General features: G+C 40.5%; 1 protein-coding gene across 4 annotated transcripts; it reads right to left on the bottom strand.

The window, feature by feature from the left end:
- Positions 1-508: 508 nt before the first annotated feature.
- LOC135094498 (uncharacterized transmembrane protein DDB_G0289901-like) lies at positions 509-19,614 on the bottom strand. Of its 4 annotated transcripts, none has more exons than XM_063994644.1 (4): positions 19,561-19,614; positions 6,278-6,382; positions 5,153-5,220; positions 509-4,620 (listed from the first exon to the last, which is right to left on the bottom strand). In XM_063994644.1, exons 1-4 carry the CDS (start codon positions 19,603-19,605, stop codon positions 732-734), a joined length of 4,107 nt encoding a protein of 1,368 aa, XP_063850714.1. In that variant the 5' UTR covers positions 19,606-19,614; the 3' UTR covers positions 509-731. The 4 variants fall into 4 exon arrangements, with proteins under 4 accessions (XP_063850714.1, XP_063850715.1, XP_063850717.1 ...); XM_063994645.1 differs by having other exon boundaries at positions 5,153-5,217; XM_063994647.1 differs by lacking the exon at positions 19,561-19,614 and adding an exon at positions 13,886-13,933.
- Between the last annotated feature and the right edge of the window lie 246 nt (positions 19,615-19,860).

Raw genomic sequence — 19,860 nt, 5'->3', positions numbered from 1 at the left:
ATAAACTCGTAATTCAAGTTTAAATATGTGAAATTGATAAAATACAGAAGTGGACACGGGACGGGAAGTCATTATGCACTGAATAGAACACATTTTTCTGAGTCACCTTAACTACGTGGCTCAGAGAAAGCGGGGACTTTGAATGAGTGTTCGCGGCTAGAATTTACCAGAATCTTCTTAGCACAAAGCAGAAAGATTGCAGCATCTAATAATAAGTGAAAAGGAAACAAGAAAATATGTCAACTAGATAAATAAGATGAGAAAAAGAGTATTATGAGTTTCCTTGACTAAAATAAATAGATAAACAAATAAATAAATAAATAAAAATAAATAAATAAACAAATAAATAAATAAATAAATAAATAAATAAATAAATAAACAAATCAATAAATAAACAAACAGAAGGAAATATCATCTAGAGAAATTTCGTCTAATCTAATTTAATAACTCACGAAACCATGATTATAATATATGCCAGAGGTTCCTTGAAAAAAAACAAAACAAAACATACATTACAAAGGATTTCAAAACAGACCTTTATTTTCATATCAAAATATCATATGTACAAGACAAACGTTTCTTGACCACTAGTGCCTGTCGGGGAAGCAGCTGTGGTCAATGTTGCTACTTAGCACTCAAAACATAATTAAATCAGAAAAGAATAAAGAAAATACCTAAAAAATGAAAAAAAAAAATCTTAAGAGTTACGGTGAGCCAGAGTACCTCAACCATCACCTCACAAATTCACTTCCAGGCCGCTGATGGATATTAAAATGTGCTTGAGGAAATGCAGGAGTGATATCTACTATGCCTTGTCCTCTCGAGCCCATCACCCTCTCCAGGACGTCCAGCGGGACAGGGCCAGTGGTGTGTGTGTTCCCGCGCCTGGCCTGGAGAACACGAAGACGAGAACGCTCTCCTTGATCCTGATGGCCCCCGACTGCCACGTCCTGCAACGACTGAGTGAAGGCGGGGTTTGCTGTTGTAATGGGCGTAGGGCGCGCTGTTAATCTGGCTCTAGGGCGTCCTGGTGCTCTGGTTCTAGGGCGTATAGTGCCTCGCGATATACCGTCATGGTTAATGGTAAGCCTCGAAGGACCAAAGCCACCACCACTACCAAAACCACTACCAGGACCAAAACCACCACCACCACCAAAACCACGACCACGAACACCACCACGACCACGACCACCACCTCCAACTGCAAGTGAACTTAAGTCATTGCCTAATTGTCCACCACTGCCTGCACCCAAGCCTCTGGAAAAACCACCGCCCGATCCACCGCCACTGCCAGACACAAAACCACCTCCTGATCCGCCGCCACTGCCAGACACTAAACCTGATCCACCACCAATGCCAGACACCAAACCACTTCCTGGTCCACCGGTATTGCCTGTGACTAAAACATTATCCAGTACACCAGCCCCACCTCTGCCAAAACCACCTCGTGATCCACCAGCACCGCTTCGTGATCTACTGGCAATCCCTGCAATCAAGGCATTTTCCAGTGCAGCACCATTGTTAGACACAAAACCACCCCGTGATCCACCGCCTCTGCCTGACACAAAACCAATTCCTGATCCACCAGCACTTCCTCTGACAATTCCACCTCCAGATCCACCGGCATTACCTGAGATAATACCACCTCCAGATCCACCGGCATTGCCTGTGAGAAAACCACCTCCAGATCCACCGGCATTACCTGAGATAAATCCACTTCCTGATCCACCGGCATTGCCTGTGAGAAAACCACTTCCTGATCCACCAGCATTGCCTGAGATAAATCCGCTTCCTGATCCACCGGCATTGCCTGAGATTATACCACCTCCAGATCCACCGGCATTGCCTGTCAGAAAACCACCTCCAGATCCACCGGCATTGCCTGTCAGAAAACCACCTCCAGATCCACCGGCATTGCCTGAGATAAATCCACTTCCAGATCCACCGGCATTGCCTGAGATAATACCACCTCCAGATCCACCAGCATTGCCTGTCAGAAAACCACCTCCAGATCCACCGGCATTGCCTGTCAGAAAACCACCTCCAGATCCACCGGCATTGCCTGAGATAAATCCACTTCCAGATCCACCGGCATTGCCTGTCAGAAAACCACCTCCAGATCCACCGGCATTGCCTGTCAGAAAACCACCTCCAGATCCACCGGCATTGCCTGAGATAATACCACCTCCAGATCCACCAGCATTGCCTGTCAGAAAACCACCTCCAGATCCACCGGCATTGCCTGTCAGAAAACCACCTCCAGATCCACCGGCATTGCCTGAGATAAATCCACTTCCAGATCCACCGGCATTGCCTGAGATAATACCACCTCCAGATCCACCGGCATTGCCTGTCAGAAAACCACCTCCAGATCCACCGGCATTGCCTGTCAGAAAACCACCTCCAGATCCACCGGCATTGCCTGTCAGAAAACCACCTCCAGATCCACCGGCATTGCCTGAGATAATACCACCTCCAGATCCACCGGCATTGCCTGAGATAAAACCGCTTCCGGATCCACCGGCATTGCCTGTTAGAAAACCACCTCCAGATCCACCAGCATTGCCTGAGATAAATCCACTTCCTGATCCACCGGCATTACCTGTCAGAAAACCACCTCCAGATCCACCGGCATTGCCTGAGATAAATCCACTTCCTGATCCACCGGCATTGCCTGTCAGAAAACCACTTCCAGATCCACCAGCATTGCCTGAGATAAATCCACTTCCAGATCCACCGGCATTGCCTGAGATAAAACCGCTTCCAGATCCACCAGCATTGCCTGAGATAAAACCGCTTCCAGATCCACCGGCATTGCCTGTCAGAAAATCACCTCCAGATCCACCAGCATTGCCTGAGATAAATCCACTTCCAGATCCACCAGCATTGCCCGAGATAAAACCACTTCCTGGTCCACCGGCATTGCCTGAGATAATACCACCTCCAGATCCACCAGCATTGCCTGTCAGAAAACCACCTCCAGATCCACCAGCATTGCCTGAGATAAATCCACTTCCAGATCCACCAGCATTGCCCGAGATAAAACCACTTCCTGGTCCACCGGCATTGCCTGAGATAAATCCACTTCCAGATCCACCGGCATTGCCAGAGATAAAACCACTTCCTGGTCCACCAGCATTGCCTGAGATAAATCCACTTCCAGATCCACCAGCATTGCCTGAGATAAAACCACTTCCTGGCCCACCGGCATTGCCTGAGATAAATCCACTTCCAGATCCACCGGCATTGCCTGAGATAAAACCACTTCCTGGTCCACCGGCATTGCCTGAGATAAAACCACTTCCAGATCCACCAGCATTGCCTGTCAGAAAACCACCTCCAGATCCACCGGCATTGCCTGAGATAAAACCGCTTCCAGATCCACCGGCATTGCCTGAGATAATACCACCTCCAGATCCACCAGCATTGCCTGAGATAAATCCACTTCCAGATCCACCGGCATTGCCTGTCAGAAAACCACCTCCAGATCCACCAGCATTGCCTGAGATAAATCCACTTCCAGATCCACCGGCATTGCCTGAGATAAAACCGCTTCCTGGTCCACCGGCATTGCCATCAAGAATAATGAGCGTAGAAGGACCACCTCCTTGCGCAGCCACATTTCCAGTAGCGGGTTCACCCCCTATAGTGCCAATGTTTACAGATCCTAAGCCGCCCTGTGGCACTGCCTGTGTGGCGATACTCAGGTCCTTGAGAGTGAAGCCACTCGCCCCAGCGTCCTGACTCACGACAAACGTGCCTGCTTCTCCCACGGTGCCGATTCTTTGCGCGAAGCTTCTTGAGGTACGATTCGCTCTATTAGGGATTTCTTCACCGCCAGATGATAACCCTGATGACTTAGGTATTTCAGTCAACTGGGAATTCGATCCAAGACTAACATCAACAGTTGATCCAGAACTCCCTGCTTCTCCTCCAACACCAGATCCGGGAGTTCCTGCTGGAGAGGCTCCAGAACCAGACGTAAATGCCACTTCAAAGTCAGGACTGGAACTTCCTGTTGCTGCAGCACCAGACGCTGAACTTTCTGTTGCTGCTGCACCAGACGCTGAATTTTTTGTTGGTGCAGCACCAGACGCTGAACTTTCCGGTGCTGCAGCACCAAAGCCTGGTGTAATTGGAACTCCAAAGCCAGAAGAAGCTACTGCTTCCCCAGCACCAGACCTTGGAGCCTCTGTTGTGCTGCTACTCGATACAACACTATCTATTACAGAACTTATTACATCAGAGAAGAATTCAGAAGTTCCAGCTGCCTCAGCACCCATCCCAGAGCCTCCTGATCCCCTGTTACCTGATCCAGGAGTCAGTGGCACTCCAGAAACAGAATTGGAACTTTCTGTAACTCCAGTATCCAGCACAGCACCGAGTCTTTTACTAATGGATCCAGAGCTCCCTAGTTCTCCAGCACTGATACTGGATCCTGCTCCTCCTCCTTCTGTTCTGATTTCATTTCCAGCTCCAATTTGTGGATCTGTTGAAGGCTTATGACTGAGTTCCACCATGGAACCACCCAGGTCATCCACTTGGTGGTGAGGTCCCTGAGGAAGGACCACGTTGTGGCTTCCTTGTGTAGAGTTACTTCCAGCATCCAGCACTTGGTGTCTGGGGGAAAGAGACAAGTGATGAGGTAAAGAGCCAGAGGGTGTACCGCTTCACGTTTTACAGTGACATGGAGAGAAAAGGATGATGGAAAATTTCATGTATAAAATTAGACGGAGGAGCATAGATAGTAGTCATGCAAAACACGCAAAAAGTACCGTATCCTTTCAGATATGAAACTGTTCAGTATTCATTACATCATCACAGAAATCAACATTAGGCACATTATTCAATACAGGTTGTTTCGTACAAATTACTACTGAGACATCTGCTACAGACACTATATTACCTTTGAAAAGTACCTGAAGAATTAATATATATATATATATATATATATATATATATATATATATATATATATATATATATATATATATATATATATATATATATATATATATATATATATATATATATATATATATATATATACGTACTTTACACTTGTGCATTTGATTTTAAGGTCTCAAAGAAAACAGAAAAGTAAGATCAAAAAGTTGTCAAAACACCATGAATCATTAGAGTGGGGGCTTACCTAACAGTATAACGGTTTGGTTGGCGGCCTCCGCTGCCATTGACTGGTTCCTCGATACCTTTGTCCTGCTGCAATACAATAAATAATCGTTTGATTGACAGGTATATGGTAATGAATTTTGTAATGGTAGTAGTAGTAGTAGTAGTAGTAGTAGTAGTAGTAGTAGTAGTAGTAGTAGTAGTAGTAGTGAAAAGTGCTCTTCAATTTTCGGGAGTCACAGAGGAAGATGCAAGAGACAAACAAATGAAGGAGACGTGTACACGGTGCCAACCCCTGACTTTTAGGAAACGGCGTGAGGAGAATACAATAAACACTTCTGATGGCTGGTGGTGATGATACTTGTAATACTACAATCGCCGCAAGCCAAGGTGATCCTGAGGTGATGATCCTCCATTTCTCCCATCCCGCGCGTTAGTTGATTGGTGCATTCAAAAGTTCCTGCCGCTTCCCCAAAATGTTCTATATTTAACTCATTTGTTCGGGCGATTACCAACATAGGGGACGTTTTGTTTCGGGAGTTTACAGGAAGACTGTGGAACTGGCCATAAGATAACATTAGAAATTTCAATACGAACACAACAGTATCAAAGCGTTAGCCTTTCAGAAAGTTTGGAATAAAGTAACATATTTACAAAAACACATCGGCATGACTGAGCGCGCCACACTGCCGCCACGGATCCAGCGGTAACTGGATATATCTTCACTACAGAACACTTGGGGAAGGACCAAGAACTTTTGAATGCACCAATCAGTTACTTGCTAGGTTTGAGGGAGGCAGAGGACGAAGCTTTTAAATCAGATTACCCATCGGCGACTAAAGAAATAGAATTCGTTGTAGCAGCAGCAGCAGCAGTAGTAGTAGTAGTAATAGAAGTAGTAGTAGTAGTAGTAGTAGTAGTAGTAGTAGTAGTAGTAGTAGTAGTAGTAGTAATGGTAATTGAACCTTACTAACTTTCAGAAAAAAAAATATCTGTAAAATTACAGGAAAAGACAGTGATGCAATGATGGTGACAACGATTGATTGATAGGTTTATGACATTGAAGTTATTAATGGTAGTAGTAATAATAGCATGTACGTAGAGGTCTTCAGTTTTCAGTATAAAACAACAGAAAATCACACATTACCTGGTGCCCATCTTGCGGGAGAATTGTCGCTGCAGCCGCCGCGCCACACGCCAGGGTGGCTAACACACACGCCACCCACGCCACACCGGTCGCCGTCCGCGATACCTGCAGTGGAATGTTTCATAAGCACGTGACACTTGGAACCACAGTTTCAAACACTTCCATGCAGCACCTCCACTACACTAGTTTCTAAGGATTCTTTTTTTTTTTTTTTTATTGTTCTATTGACATTTAAATAATATTTCTACATTATTAACAGGAGAAACACTCTTGAGAACCAGGCTAATAATCTTTGTGGCCTTTGAAAATAGTCGTGGTAAGAAAGCAAAGCGTTTCGGGGTAAATATGCAGAACACGGCCTTGTTAGCAATCTATATAAGACTTAATACTAAGATAACATACATAGTGTAATATATGGCTGTAAAAGTTTTAGGCAGCGGCCTGCTATAGTTAATTCACAAATCCGCGTTGAAATCAGAGGTGTCAGAGCCTGCTGTTGTTGTTACTGTTATCGTTGTTGTTGTTGTTGTTGTTGTTGTTGTTGTTGTTGTTGTTGTTGTTGTTGTTGCTGTTGTTGTTCTTGTTCTTGTTGCTGTTGTTGTGATGACCGCCATGATCTTGATCTTGTTCTTGCTGCTAGCATCCTTACCTAACTAAACCTAACGTAACTAAACCGGTAAAAATATGAAATAGAGCACAGAATTTGTGGACTCAGGCTCTGGTAGACACCTCTGAACTCGACGCGGATTTGTGAGTTAACTAGAGCAGGCTGCTGTCTAAAAACTTTCACAGACGTGTACTACACTAACTATACAAACTAAATATACAAGTCATTTACAGATCGCTAACAAGGCCGTGTTCTGCATATTTACGCGTTTATGAATAAGAGCATAAGATAGACATGACAGGAAGGAAAAGATGAAATAGCAGAAAACGGTAAAGTAGGTTACTTAAAAATCTAACCAGACGGAAAAAGTGGAAGAGAGTAATGATGTGTACTTCGCGGCAAGGAGGAGGTGAGGCCAGACACAGGGCAGTGTCATGACCAGCAGGAGGCACAGGGCAGCCCAAGGTGAGCCACTGACCAGGGAAGTGACCAGCTGAGGGCCACGAATGACGCTCGCTATTGTGATTTTACTGTGTGTGTGTGTGTGTGTGTGTGTGTGTGTGTGTGTGTGTGTGTGTGTGTGTGTGTGTGTGTATTTTATTCATTTTTTAATAGTGGGGTCCATCAAATTGTTTCCGGTTGTGATGTGATTTGTTTTCCTTGTGTGTTGTCAAATTATGGAGATCATTATTGATGTTGTTGTTATTGTTGTTATTGGTGGTGGTGGTGGTATTATTATTGTCGTCGTCGTTGTTGTTGTTGTTACTGTTGTGTTATCATTATTAGTATTATAAGTAGTAGAAGAAGAAGAAGAAAATGAAGTAGTAGTAGTAGTAGTAGTAGCAGTAGTAGTGATAGCAGTAGTAATAGCAATAGTAACATCAACAGCAGCACATAACACATAAACCATCCACAGAAACAAAGCAGTGTGTATACGTGTGCCTTTGCCATTTTGATTCATAACTTTTTCCAGGTAACGAAAGCATTTTTTTCCCCCACGTTCCTTCAAGGTGGTGGGCGAACCTGTCAGACCGGGTAAGCGAGGCTGCAACCAGACCAACCACAGACCAGGAAACTGAAGGCATATTATCTTTACATGTTTGTGTTTTGATCAGTCTCCTTAAGTCACCGCGGAGAAAAAGAAAATGGATGCGAGAGCTCAAATAGGTTACTTCATTTGAAATATTCACTTCAGTCTCCCTTTCAATAACTGGTTTTGTATTGAAGATGGAGGAAAAAAAAGTAATCAGAAAATGTAATTAAGTGTTATTAATTTTGATCTGTATTACTAAGAATACTTTATTTTTTTTATTTATTCACTAATTTTATTTTATTTATCTATTTATTTGTTCACTTATTTACTTATCTATTTTATTCTTATCTTTATCCATTTATCTATTTATTTATTTTATTTATAATTTTACTTTACTATTATTATTTTTTTTTGTCTGTCTGTCTGCCTGCCTCACGTTTTCACAGCAATGAAGGCTTCTTTTGGGATAAATTTTGTACAGCACAACGCGGAATGGTCGAGAACCCGTACTGAAAAATTGCGAGATAACAAAAATTTTCACTCTATAAGAAGTTATCACCTAAAAACTAATATTGCAACATTTGCGTGTCTGCCACTGCTCTCTTCCCGAACCGCGTCTAGTGAAGGGAAGGCGGGTCCCAAGTGAGTGACATGTTACTTTCATCGAGTTCTCGCAAAAATATGATGAGCAGGAATAATCGACGTTCACTTTTATTGATCTTATCAAAAGTGGAAGTAAAAAAAAAAAAAGAAAAAAATTGTAAAATGAAAATTCTACCCCCTAATTGCACTTAATCGTTTTTGTCTTTTTTTTTACCTCTCTCTCTCTCTCTCTCTCTCTCTCTCTCTCTCTCTCTCTCTCTCTCTCTCTCTCTCTCTCTCTCTCTCTCTCTCTTTTAAGTATGAACTATTGACACAATTTTAAAGCAGCACACATTGTTGATAGAAAACTTGATAGAATTGTTCAAAAGACAGTTGATAGAATGGATGAAAAATAAAATAGATAAATAAACAAATGTTGACAAGGGTTGAAAAAAAAATAATAATAAATCTTGACAAAATGGACGGCAGAAAAGTTATTGACAGAAAGCTTGAGAAGAAAAGAAGAAAAAAAACAATAGTTAATGGAAAACATATCGACAGAATAGCTGAATAGACAAAAGATTTCCACACCGAAATGTAGAGAAATAAATTAATTATCATCATTATCATTTGAAAAGAAAAGAAACACAAAAGAAAATTACAATGGTTAACGGAAAACATTAAAAGAATACTTGTATAGACAAGAATTTACCACACCGAGATATAGCATATATGCATTATATGTATATATGCATTATTATCATTCACCATTGTCATCATCACCGTAGTAACCTCTATCTTATAGTGCAGAGTGCAGACAGATAACAATAGGCTACCTTCTTTCACTGGTATTCAATATTTCTGGTAATTATCTGCAACTTTAAAAACTTGTTTTTGTTCTAGTCTCTTGAATGCTTACTTATGTACTACGTGATCTCAGTGTTAACAAAAGATCATAGTTGCAAGGGTTGATGCTAATTACACACGAGAACTATATAGCACTTCTTACTTACTCGCTCCAAATCAGGATGAGGAAACAAGCCTAACACCTAAAACCGCATATATTTACCTTAGTGCATGCCTGTCCATCTGCCTACTATCTATATATCCATCCATCTATCTACATAACATCATCACCACGCTCAAACACCACCACAACACGGGAAAGTATTCAGACAGACAAACAGACAGACAGGCATGCAGGCAGGCAGGCAGACCGACCGTTACATGGCCAGCGAGTAGGACCACGGGCTCCCAAGGTTACCAGGACGTGACCTATTGCTGGCTTACTACATGAGTACAACAGTATCAAGAAGGCAGTGAAGGAAGAGGCGAGGCTGTGTTCCGCATGCCGGCAAGGTTGTAGAGAGAGATTTACTGCTTCATCCCGGACAATCAACGTAGAAATAAGAACGACTAAATAAGTAATATATTGGCATTTGAAAAGTTAACACAAGAGGAAATGGAAAGGAGATTTTTTTCCCCTTCGTATTTACGAAACTGTCGAAATATAAAGCAACAACAACTATTCAACAGAGAAATAAGGAAGACAAATGAAGTAATATTATCAGCATTTGAAAAAAAAAAAAAAAAAAAAAAAGCAACCAGAGGAAACAGAAAGGAGAAATTTGTTTGTTCTTCATGAAAACGTGGAAACAGAGAAAATAACAACAACAACAACAACAACAATAACAAGTAACACAAACACGTCAAATAAACCACATAATCACACAAATAACAAGGTAAAACAAGAGATGCTGAAAAATGTGACCGTGGAGTGTTAAAGGGACTGCCACGTGTAAGCCTGGTCGCTTCTTGCAGCTTCCTTTATTTTTTATGTTCTTATGTTCTAAAGTACTTTGGAAGAAGAAGTAGTAGTTTTCTGAGTTCTTAGGGATGAATGGTGTTTGAGGGGTGTGTGGGTGTTTTGAGTGGGCGTTATGGTGTCTGGACTGGACTGGCGGGAGGGTAGTAGGGCAGAGGAGCGGGTGTAGGTGTGAGGAGGCAGCCAGTGGGAAGGGAGAGGAGAGGGAGAAGGAGGGACGGCGACAGGCAAAGAATCATGACTTGCTTTCACTTTCCTCGTTACAAGAACTAGTTGGCTTTGATGCTGAGTATGTTCCAGCCCCTCCCAGATCTCTCTCTCTCTCTCTCTCTCTCTCTCTCTCTCTCTCTCTCTCTCTCTCTCTCTCTCTCTCTCTCTCTCTCTCTCTCTCTCATCCACACATGTCTTTGTACCTCTATTTCTCAATCTTCCCTTAATCTTTCTATACGTCTACCTATTTCAGTATACGTCTCTCCATCTATCTATATATCTATCCACCTATCTAACATTACCATGACGCCCATCACGGCCAAAACAACACCAACACTTCTACCTTTCATTGCCACCCACTCTCCAACACGCCCACGCGCCGTTAATACACGAATACCTACTAAGGAAAATTCCAGTTTAGTGCTAAAGTCACCGCTTATTATGTGTGCTACAAACTCGTCACGAAGGAGAGTTTTTCCCCGTAAGAGCACTTGTTTATTAGGCTGCTGTGTGTGCGTATGACTCGGGGCAGGTGTGAAAGGTTCTCTTCATGCTGGTCTTCGCTACAAAATTGCCTACAGATTAGTGCGTTGCCATGTACTTTTACTTAATAGGCTACTTTTTTTTGGGGGGCACCTGAGGAAGGGGAGTCTGAAATTAATTTATCTATCTATCGATCTATCTACCTACCTACCTATCTCCATCTGTCTGTCTACGGTCAAATTTTCAATACTGTGACCTCCGTATCTATTTACCATGCTAAATAAGAAGCTTAAGAACACAAGGAAAGCTGCAAGAAGCCTTTAGAACTATCTATTTTCACCTATAATCCCCATCCGTAAATTTACCAAGTCATTTAAGTTACCTGTGGACTCGACACTACCAGCCTGATTACTGAGCCTATTCCATTGTTCTCCCACCATATTTGAGAATCAATTTCTTTTTATCTTAAATCTACCTTTAGTCAAGCTTCATCTCGTTATATCTGGTCTTAACCTGATTACTGACTCTGAGGATTCTATTTGTCACTTGTTACTTTATACCACTTGAAGACCTCCATCAGATCCCCTCTTATTAACCTTTTCACTGCTAGACGATTTTCCCTATGATTATCTGTAAATTTGTCGATGCTTATTTTTGTATTTGTCTCTTAAATAGTTCCCCAGCCTTGAAGAAAGAAAATTTACTTGGTATATTTTTTTTTTCGTTTCTCTTTCTGTTCTTGCAAAGTTTTTTTTCACACTTTTGGACGTTAGGGGGTGACCATGGCAGTGAAAGGGCTAAAATGTATTCTATTTCCCTTATAGCAACTGAAAACACCCACCAGATCCTTTCTTCTCAAAGTATTAGCTACTGTATTCTAGTTTGTTAATCCATGAGAACCAAGACAGCAACATGGGCGCGACAGATCGATGCAGTACTTCAAGGCTCAACAGTATAAGTCTACCTTTCTTCAGTATTAAGTAATGTAGACTGACAGACACTGAAGGAGTTATCATTTTCTCTTAAATTTTCTCTTTTTTTTTTATGCAAGTGTACATTTTTATCATTCTCACTCACATTCACTCGCAGGCGATGATTTAGACCAATGCTAATATTCCTCTAACGATTTCCTGGGTTCCTCAAGGCCTGTGGTGCGGTCTATTTTTTTTTTTTTTTTTTTTTTTGTCAGATATCAGGTTGTGGTGGAGAGAGAGAGAGAGAGAGAGAGAGAGAGAGAGAGAGAGAGAGAGAGAGAGAGAGAGAGAGAGAGAGAGAGAGAGAGAGAGAGATAGGGTGGGTATCACATAAAACTTCGTACTTTCCCCTTCAACCGTACAACAACAAGGCATGCCACAAATTTCACTTAAACAATTTACAGAACATGACATTAATACTCAGAGAAAACTGTACTAAGAATATTTTAACCGAATGATAATAACCACAATAGTTTAAATAGCTGATGATTTAAACACTACTGACAGAATGCGTGAATTAGGAAGTGGTTAGAGTAATCTTAGCACTTAAGATACAGGTAATATTGTCAGATAATAGAGATAATAGGGATAGTAGACTGACTCACTGATTTTCTATACCAATACTGGAGGACAGGCAGTTGATGAGTGTGACAGGTAAGGGACACAGGTACTCAGGTGAGGCGTTGATGAGTGTAGGATATGCTCGTGTGTGTGTGTGTGTGTGTGTGTGTGTGTGTCGCCACCGAGTTGCTTTCATGTTTTTTTTTTCTTCTTCTTCTTATCATGTTTTTATCTCTTTTTTTTTTCCGTGTAGCAGAATCGAGTTAAACATTCTCCATTCATGTTTTTGTTTAGAGTAGATAAATTTTCTATTCCTTTCATTTTAAAAGCTTATTTTTGTTTGGCCGTATCCAAAGATCATTTAAAATAGTTATATTATGATTATATTACTCTTAACGGTACCAGCGACATTAATGCTGCTGGTAAAAATTTGTATTAGGTTTTACGTGTTGAGGACTAGAGGTCTTTTAAATGGCGCAAGGGATATGACGTAAACAAAATCCTCAGGGTCAGTAATGGATAGAGCAAGAAGTAACGGGTTCACTCATGATAAAAGCTGGATTTAAAGAAAATATAAGAGGAAAGTGATTCTCAAACATAGGATTGGATGAGTGGAATAGGCTCAGGTTGTTAGTGCCGAGTCAATGGAACTTTAAAAAGATTAGACATTTATGGATAGGTGGAAATAAGTAGGCATATTTCATACAGGGACTGTCACGTGTAAGCCTAATGGCTTCTTGCACCTTCCTTTATGTTCTTATTCCATCAACCGCAACCGGATGTAAACAAAAGCCACGGCAAAAGAACTTTATGAGCAACAATACACTTATCAACAGAGTAGGCTAACGAACCTTCTTGACTTGACCTCCAGCCATAACCCTTTTTTTTTTTTTTTTTTTTTTTTAGTAGAACGCAAGTCAACTAATTTGAACTGCTATGTGATGGTTACGCGCCTGGCTGACCGTTGGTATGGCAAGAGAAACATGTTGGATCAGGTTTATGCAGTCCTCGCTCTTCAAGTTAGTACCAGAGCCGATTTTGTCAATGTTGCGTGCATTTCTAGGGACCTGTGAGCTGTGATGGTGTTGTGTGGTGCTCTGGGAATGTGGTATTATCCTTCTTATTCTTCTCTCCTCCTTCTTCTCTTCGTCATCGTTCAAAGGAGTACAGCAGTATTACGCGCACTTCTAGCGACCTGTGACCAGTGGTGGTGCTGTATATTAATATATGATGGTACTGTACTGTGGTGTGTATGCCTGAAGTAACGGAGTGCATGAGAGGTGTGGTCTTGTGTTGTGACTGCGATTCACAAGACAGCAAGCACTGCACCTACCTTGCGCATGGTGGTGGCGGAGGGAGTGAGCGTAAAAACAAGAGGAACACCTTTATATGAGAGAGAGAGAGAGAGAGAGAGAGAGAGAGAGAGAGAGAGAGAGAGAGAGGAGAGAGAGAGAGTGTGTTCCTGCCACCTCCTGCCCTCCCCCTCTCAACCCACTTTGTTCTGCTTCCTATTCCTCATTCCCCTTTTCCTTCTTCGTGTGGTGATTGTATACGTTTCTACTTTTTTCTCTCTCTTTCTCTTGTCTCTTATTTATCCTCGTTATCTGTATCACTTTCATTATTTAATCTGCTTTTGTTTTCCCCTGGTTGTGTTCTGTTAATTTTCTCCTCTTTCTCATCCTCCTCTCTCCTCTTCCCTCTACATAAATTGTATATCGTTGCCGTAGCACAAAAGAAAAAAAAAGATAAACAAATAAGATAATAATAATAATAATAATAATAATAATAATAATAATAATAATAATAATAATAATAAATCAGTCAACTCTTTTTTTTCTTCCTTTTTTTCTCATTTCCTCCTTACCATTATGCCTGTACTTATTCTTGCATCCTACTTTTCTTCCTCGTCCTACCTACTCCTTCGCTTCCTTATCGTTCAAGGCAGTAGGCTAGCGGTCACATTCAACAGTCGACTTCCCAACATACGCATAGACAACATCAGCGTCAGTTGTTAAGAAAAATGCATGAGTTTGATAGTGTATGCTGGGGCCAGTGAATGCGTTTGTCTGTTTGTCATTTAGTTTGGTTGTCTGTCTTTCTGCCTGTGTGTCTGTCTTTCTTTATGCATGTCTGTTTGTCTATCTATCTATCTATTTGTCTATTCATCTTTCTCTGTCTATCTGTTTGTCTGTTTGTCCGTCTATCTACTTATCTGTCTACCTCTCTGTTTGTCCGTCTATCTGTCTACCTACCTCCATTTATACTAAAGGGTTAAAGGTTTTTGCCATCTCTACGGGCCATATTTTCAAAAGATTAGGCGTCTCATCTCGATCTTCAACAGGCTGTGGTGTAACTCAGCCACTTTCTTACATTCGCCCCCTTAAGAATGTGGTTTTGGGCCCCTCGTAACCTTGGCCGTGTTCTGCAACGCTTTCTTCTCTCACAAGGCTTTCTTTCTTTCTTACTTTTTTTTTCATATAGTATTTTTCACGTGTTAAAGTCCGGCTAAGGGCACAAGAAATAGTAGTAGTAGTAGCAGTAGTAGTAGTAGTAGTAAGTAGTAGTAGTAGTAGTAGTAGTTTTTTTTTTTTTTTTTTTTTTTTACTGTTTTTGCCCTATCACAATTTTGTTATTACTATCACTACCATAACCTATCATTCTTGTTACTTTGAACATTTTGCAGTGGCGTGTTATGACAGCGATGTTGCGGCACCTCCTTTTAGCACAATAAGAATACAGACAGTGAGCGTACCTTCCCCTCTTCCTCTTTCTCATTTGAGGTTTAGCTGCAGATTCAGTCAAGTCACTCATTGTAGACAGTGAAGGAAGTCTTTGGAAGGACGTCCTCTCACACACACATGCGAGGAAACAAAACTATGGATTCTAGCAGTCTTTCAAAAGCGCACTTCCTATTAAAATTCCCTTCGTGTTCTCGCCAGCCTATTCCTTCCGTAACTAAACAAGGGGTGAGTGAGGAGGACCTTTATCGTGTTCCTTTCTACTCTGTCACGCCTAATTTGCCTGTCGCCAGTTACAAATACACATCTTATAGGCTACCCAATGCATTTCTGGTATGTTTTTTTTTTTTTTTTTTTTTGCTTTCTTTCTTTCTTTCTTTTATCGGCCTTGGTCTTGCTTCTTCTCATTGTCTTCTTCTGTTGCTACCGTTTCCTCTCTTCGTCTATTTTCTTCTTTTATTTCCTTGTATTTTTTCAGTAATTTCTTCTGTATTATTTTCAAATGTTCTTCCTTCTTTCTTGTCGTCCCCCTTTTCTTTTCTTTTTCTTTTATTTTTCTTCGTCTTCTACCTACTACTTTCTTTTATTTTTCCATCTTCCTCCTCCATCTTTACCATCATCATCATCTTTTCTTCTTCTTCTTCTTCTTCTTCTTCTTTTCTTAATCATCATCATCTTCGTTGCCTTCTTTTTTTACATTTTTCTCAGTTTCATTCTCATCGCCCTCCTTTACTTTCTTCTTATTATTCTCCTTTATTTTTTCTTCTGTATATTTCTTACCCATGTCTTGAAAGTATAGATCAAAACTCGTTTTGAGCGCTGCGCTATACAAGAGATTGTAATTGTTAACTCAATCCTCTGAAGTGTGTGGGTTACCGCTCATGTTAGCCTATCTAATCTACCACTACTACTACTACTGATGCTACTACTACTACTACTACTACTACTGCTGCTGCTGCTGCTGTAACTGCTGTGGTAATGGTTTAGTAGACTTTTTATTTATTTTTTTCATTTCCATTTTTCTTTATTCTATCTCTATATGTAAAAAAAAGTTTATTCATACTAGGACCGTGCTAATGTAACACTAATATGAAAGAAGGGGGTGGGAAGGAGTGAACAAGTTACAAGCAGGCAATTATAGAACAAGAGCCTCTGTTGAAAGTTGTTGGGATTTTCAAAGGTGTTTTCATGATTTCTAGTGTTAGTTGATCAAGGTGTAGAGGTAGTTAGTGTGGTTTCCAAGAGTGCTTTCATGATTATAGTGACAGTTGAACAGGTCTATTGTTTCGATAAGTTGAAAATCGCATCTAGTTATTGGTTATCCATATTCCATTTGTATTTTTTGTTAACCGCTTCATTATGGAGGAGTAGATGCAATTAATGTGGTATTCATCTGATATATTTTGTTATTTAAAATGTTTAGTCGAAATAATAGTTTTTCGCCGGAACTGTACGTGCTCCATACCTAACTCATAAAGTCTGAGCGGATCAATAACTCCTATTCACATGAGAACCCGACTATTCACTTCTATGGCCTTTGAAGACATTCCTAATAAGAAAATGAAGCTTTTCAAAACCTGGATCATTCGTGTCAAAGCATGGACCTTTCGCCTTACGTTCCCAGTGCCCTAACTTCCACGTTTTTCCTCCCCACCTGCCTCCATCCCTCACATTCGTTCCCTTCACTGTTTTCTTTTGCACCTGAGAACCGCTTAGTCAATCACAATCTCTTTTTTTTTTTCCACCATTTTTTCCCCATTTATTGTACCATGGCTATTTTTGCATTTATAAAAGTTGAGGCTTTTCGTGTGTGTGTGTGTGTGTGTGTGTGTGTGTCTGTGTGTGTGTGTGTGCTTTCATTAATACTTCACGATGCTTGTTAAACTATCATCAGAATTATGAAAACACTCTTGAAAACCACAATAACTCTAATAGAGCCTGTTTAACAATCACTAGAATCATAAAAACACCCTTCAAAACCACAGTAACTCCCAACCTGGGGTACATGTACCCCTAGTAGTACATTTGCACTTTTCAGGGAGTACATTGGGTCTCAGAAAATAACCACTAATGTGCAATACACAGTGTTGTAATCTGCAGTTAGACTGCGCAATGTCATTTTTTTTTATTCCCTTATTTTATAAGGCAAAACTTTCATGTAAATGATATCAAGAGTAGGGTGAATACCATTTGGTTTTCATTATTATCGAAGTAACCGTGGCCGCAATCTGTGGTGGGCCTGAAAGGATCAGGTAGGAGACCTAATGATCATTATGGATAATTATAAGAAAGATATGTATGTGATGGATTACGATATTTTGTAAATTACTTGAGTTAAGATTATTGATGTTGTCACCTTTAAGATTCTTGTGCAGTCTACACATACAAATTTCATAATGAAATAATATCAAAATATTATAATTCAAATTTTTTTTATTATTATTAATTTATTTATGGATGCACGGGAACCTATAAAAATGTCCAAGGGGTATAGAGGAACAAAAAGGCTGGGAACCCCTCCTCTAGAGTCTATGGTGTGTGTGTGTGCGTGTGTGTGTGTGTGATCGCAATTCAAGGCAATATTATTAAATGTTTCCTTTCCACTAATTAGACCTAAATATATTTATCGCTTCCGTCCTTTTCTCTTATACATATTTGTAACACGTTCTCGTTTAGCTGAGTCACGCGAGAGAGAGAGAGAGAGAGAGAGAGAGAGAGAGAGAGAGAGAGAGAGAGAGAGAGAGAGAGAGAGAGAGAGAGACTTAAATGTCAAAATGTCTATCTACCTTTCCCCAACAAGTCACTAGTTAGTGGGAGTGTGGTGATGCTGTAAGACGATCCTGATTCACGTCCTCTCTCTTCCTCTCTCTCTCTCTCTCTCTCTCTCTCTCTCACACACACACACACACACACACACACACACACATTAATGATGTGAATTCTTGTCAAACTATCTGTTATCATGAAAATACTCTTGAAAACTCTAAATCATCTCCACTAGAGGCTGTTAAAACACTCTTGACCTCCCCCCCTTCCCGAATAACTTCCACTGAATGTAATAGAAATTTAAGCTGCCGCGTTTTCTTTTTCAATCAGCGTTTTAGGGTGAATTAAGGTTGTTTTTTATTTGTATCGTTTTTTTGCAGTCCTTGGCCAGTCTAGTTCCTAAGTAAAAAGCGACTTGAGTGATAAAGCATGACTCGGGAAGCAGGAAATTTTATCTTGAAAGTTATGAAGCAACCTGTCTAATCTCTCTCTCTCTCTCTCTCTCTCTCTCTCTCTCTCTCTCTCTCTCTCTCTCTCTCTCTCTCTCTCTCTCTCTCTCTCTTTCTCTGACGAGTATACTTTCACTCTTATTTGGATGATGAAAAGGATCGAAGAAGTAAATATAAGAAAATATCTTTTTTTTTCTTTTTTTGTGGGGGAGTGAGGCAAGTCTTGGCTTCGCATATTAACTGCGCTTATATTGTGATGTTACAATTTCGTTGCATATAGGATATAGAAGGAAGATATAGAAGTGATACAGAAGGAAGATTGTCAAAGATACTTGTGTGTTATGCATGGAATTCATTACTTTGGATAGTTATGCTAATATCCTCCTCCTCCTCTTCTTCGTGCCTTTCCTCCTACTCTACGAAAATCTGTCTGGTAATTCTCCACGAAATTCTGTCTAGTAATATAACTAATTAATTATAACACGTGTGACCGAGATACGTACATACCTCAATACCTTTCATTATATCACCTGTGCGGAATAATGGAAAGTTAACCTGTCATACTCTCACCCACCACAATGACTCGCCTCCCACTAATGACTGGTCACTGCTCAGCTAGCGTTATTTTGTTTACTAGCTGCCAGAAAAACATTATTGGGTTAAGTAGGTCGGGGGAAAAAACGTAACGTGTATTTTCTGTAGTGATAGTGGTAGTGGCGATGGTGGTAGTGGTTTTACAGTGGTGGTGGCAGTGGTGGCAGTGTTCTTGCTTATTACTTTTACCCTTTCTGGATATTTGTTAGCATAAATTATCAATCTTGCCAAGAACTTACTAGCAATTTTTTTTTTTTTTTTTTGTCCAATGTAAATGGTAATAAATTATTTTAAACCTCCCCTATCACTGAAAAAAGGAGACAATTTTGATTTCTATTTTCCCTCGGAGTATTTTTTTTTCTATCTCCATTCCATCTCCATTTTCTATCTTCATTATCTATAAGTGACAAAGACTAAAGTATGTACAATATAAATGAAAGAAACAAAAATTTCATTAATACCTTTTTTGAGTGCGTGTTTGGTCTCTGCCGTCTTGTCATTCTCATTTAGCAGCTGGTAATTCCTCTGGTTCATCATCGCTCCAGCCACTGTCCAACATAAAGTTATAGTGGTTGGTAGTAGTAGTAGTAATAGTAGTAGTAGTAGTAGTAGTAGTAAGAAGAAGAAGAAGAAGAAGAAGAAGAAGAAGAAGAAGAAGAAGAAGAAGAAGAAGAAGAAGAAGAAGAAGAAGAAGAAGAAGAAGAAGAAGAAGAAGAAGAAGAAGAAGAAGAAGAAGAAGAAGAAGAAGAAGAAGAAGAAGA

The sequence above is a fragment of the Scylla paramamosain genome, chromosome 45 (assembly GCF_035594125.1).
Source record: "Scylla paramamosain isolate STU-SP2022 chromosome 45, ASM3559412v1, whole genome shotgun sequence".
Taxonomy (NCBI): domain Eukaryota; kingdom Metazoa; phylum Arthropoda; class Malacostraca; order Decapoda; family Portunidae; genus Scylla; species Scylla paramamosain.
This window is presented reverse-complemented; position numbering and strand designations above follow the sequence as displayed.

Coding starts and splice junctions, on each gene's coding strand:
- LOC135094498 (XM_063994644.1), bottom strand. CDS start 19,605: ATGAGAATGACAAGACGGCAGAGACCAAACACGCACTCAAAAAAG. Junction 5,221..6,277: donor TCCCGCAAGATGGGCACCAG/GTAATGTGTGAT, acceptor ATTGTATTGCAG/CAGGACAAAGGTATCGAGGA. Junction 4,621..5,152: donor CCAAACCGTTATACTGTTAG/GTAAGCCCCCAC, acceptor TCTTTCCCCCAG/ACACCAAGTGCTGGATGCTG.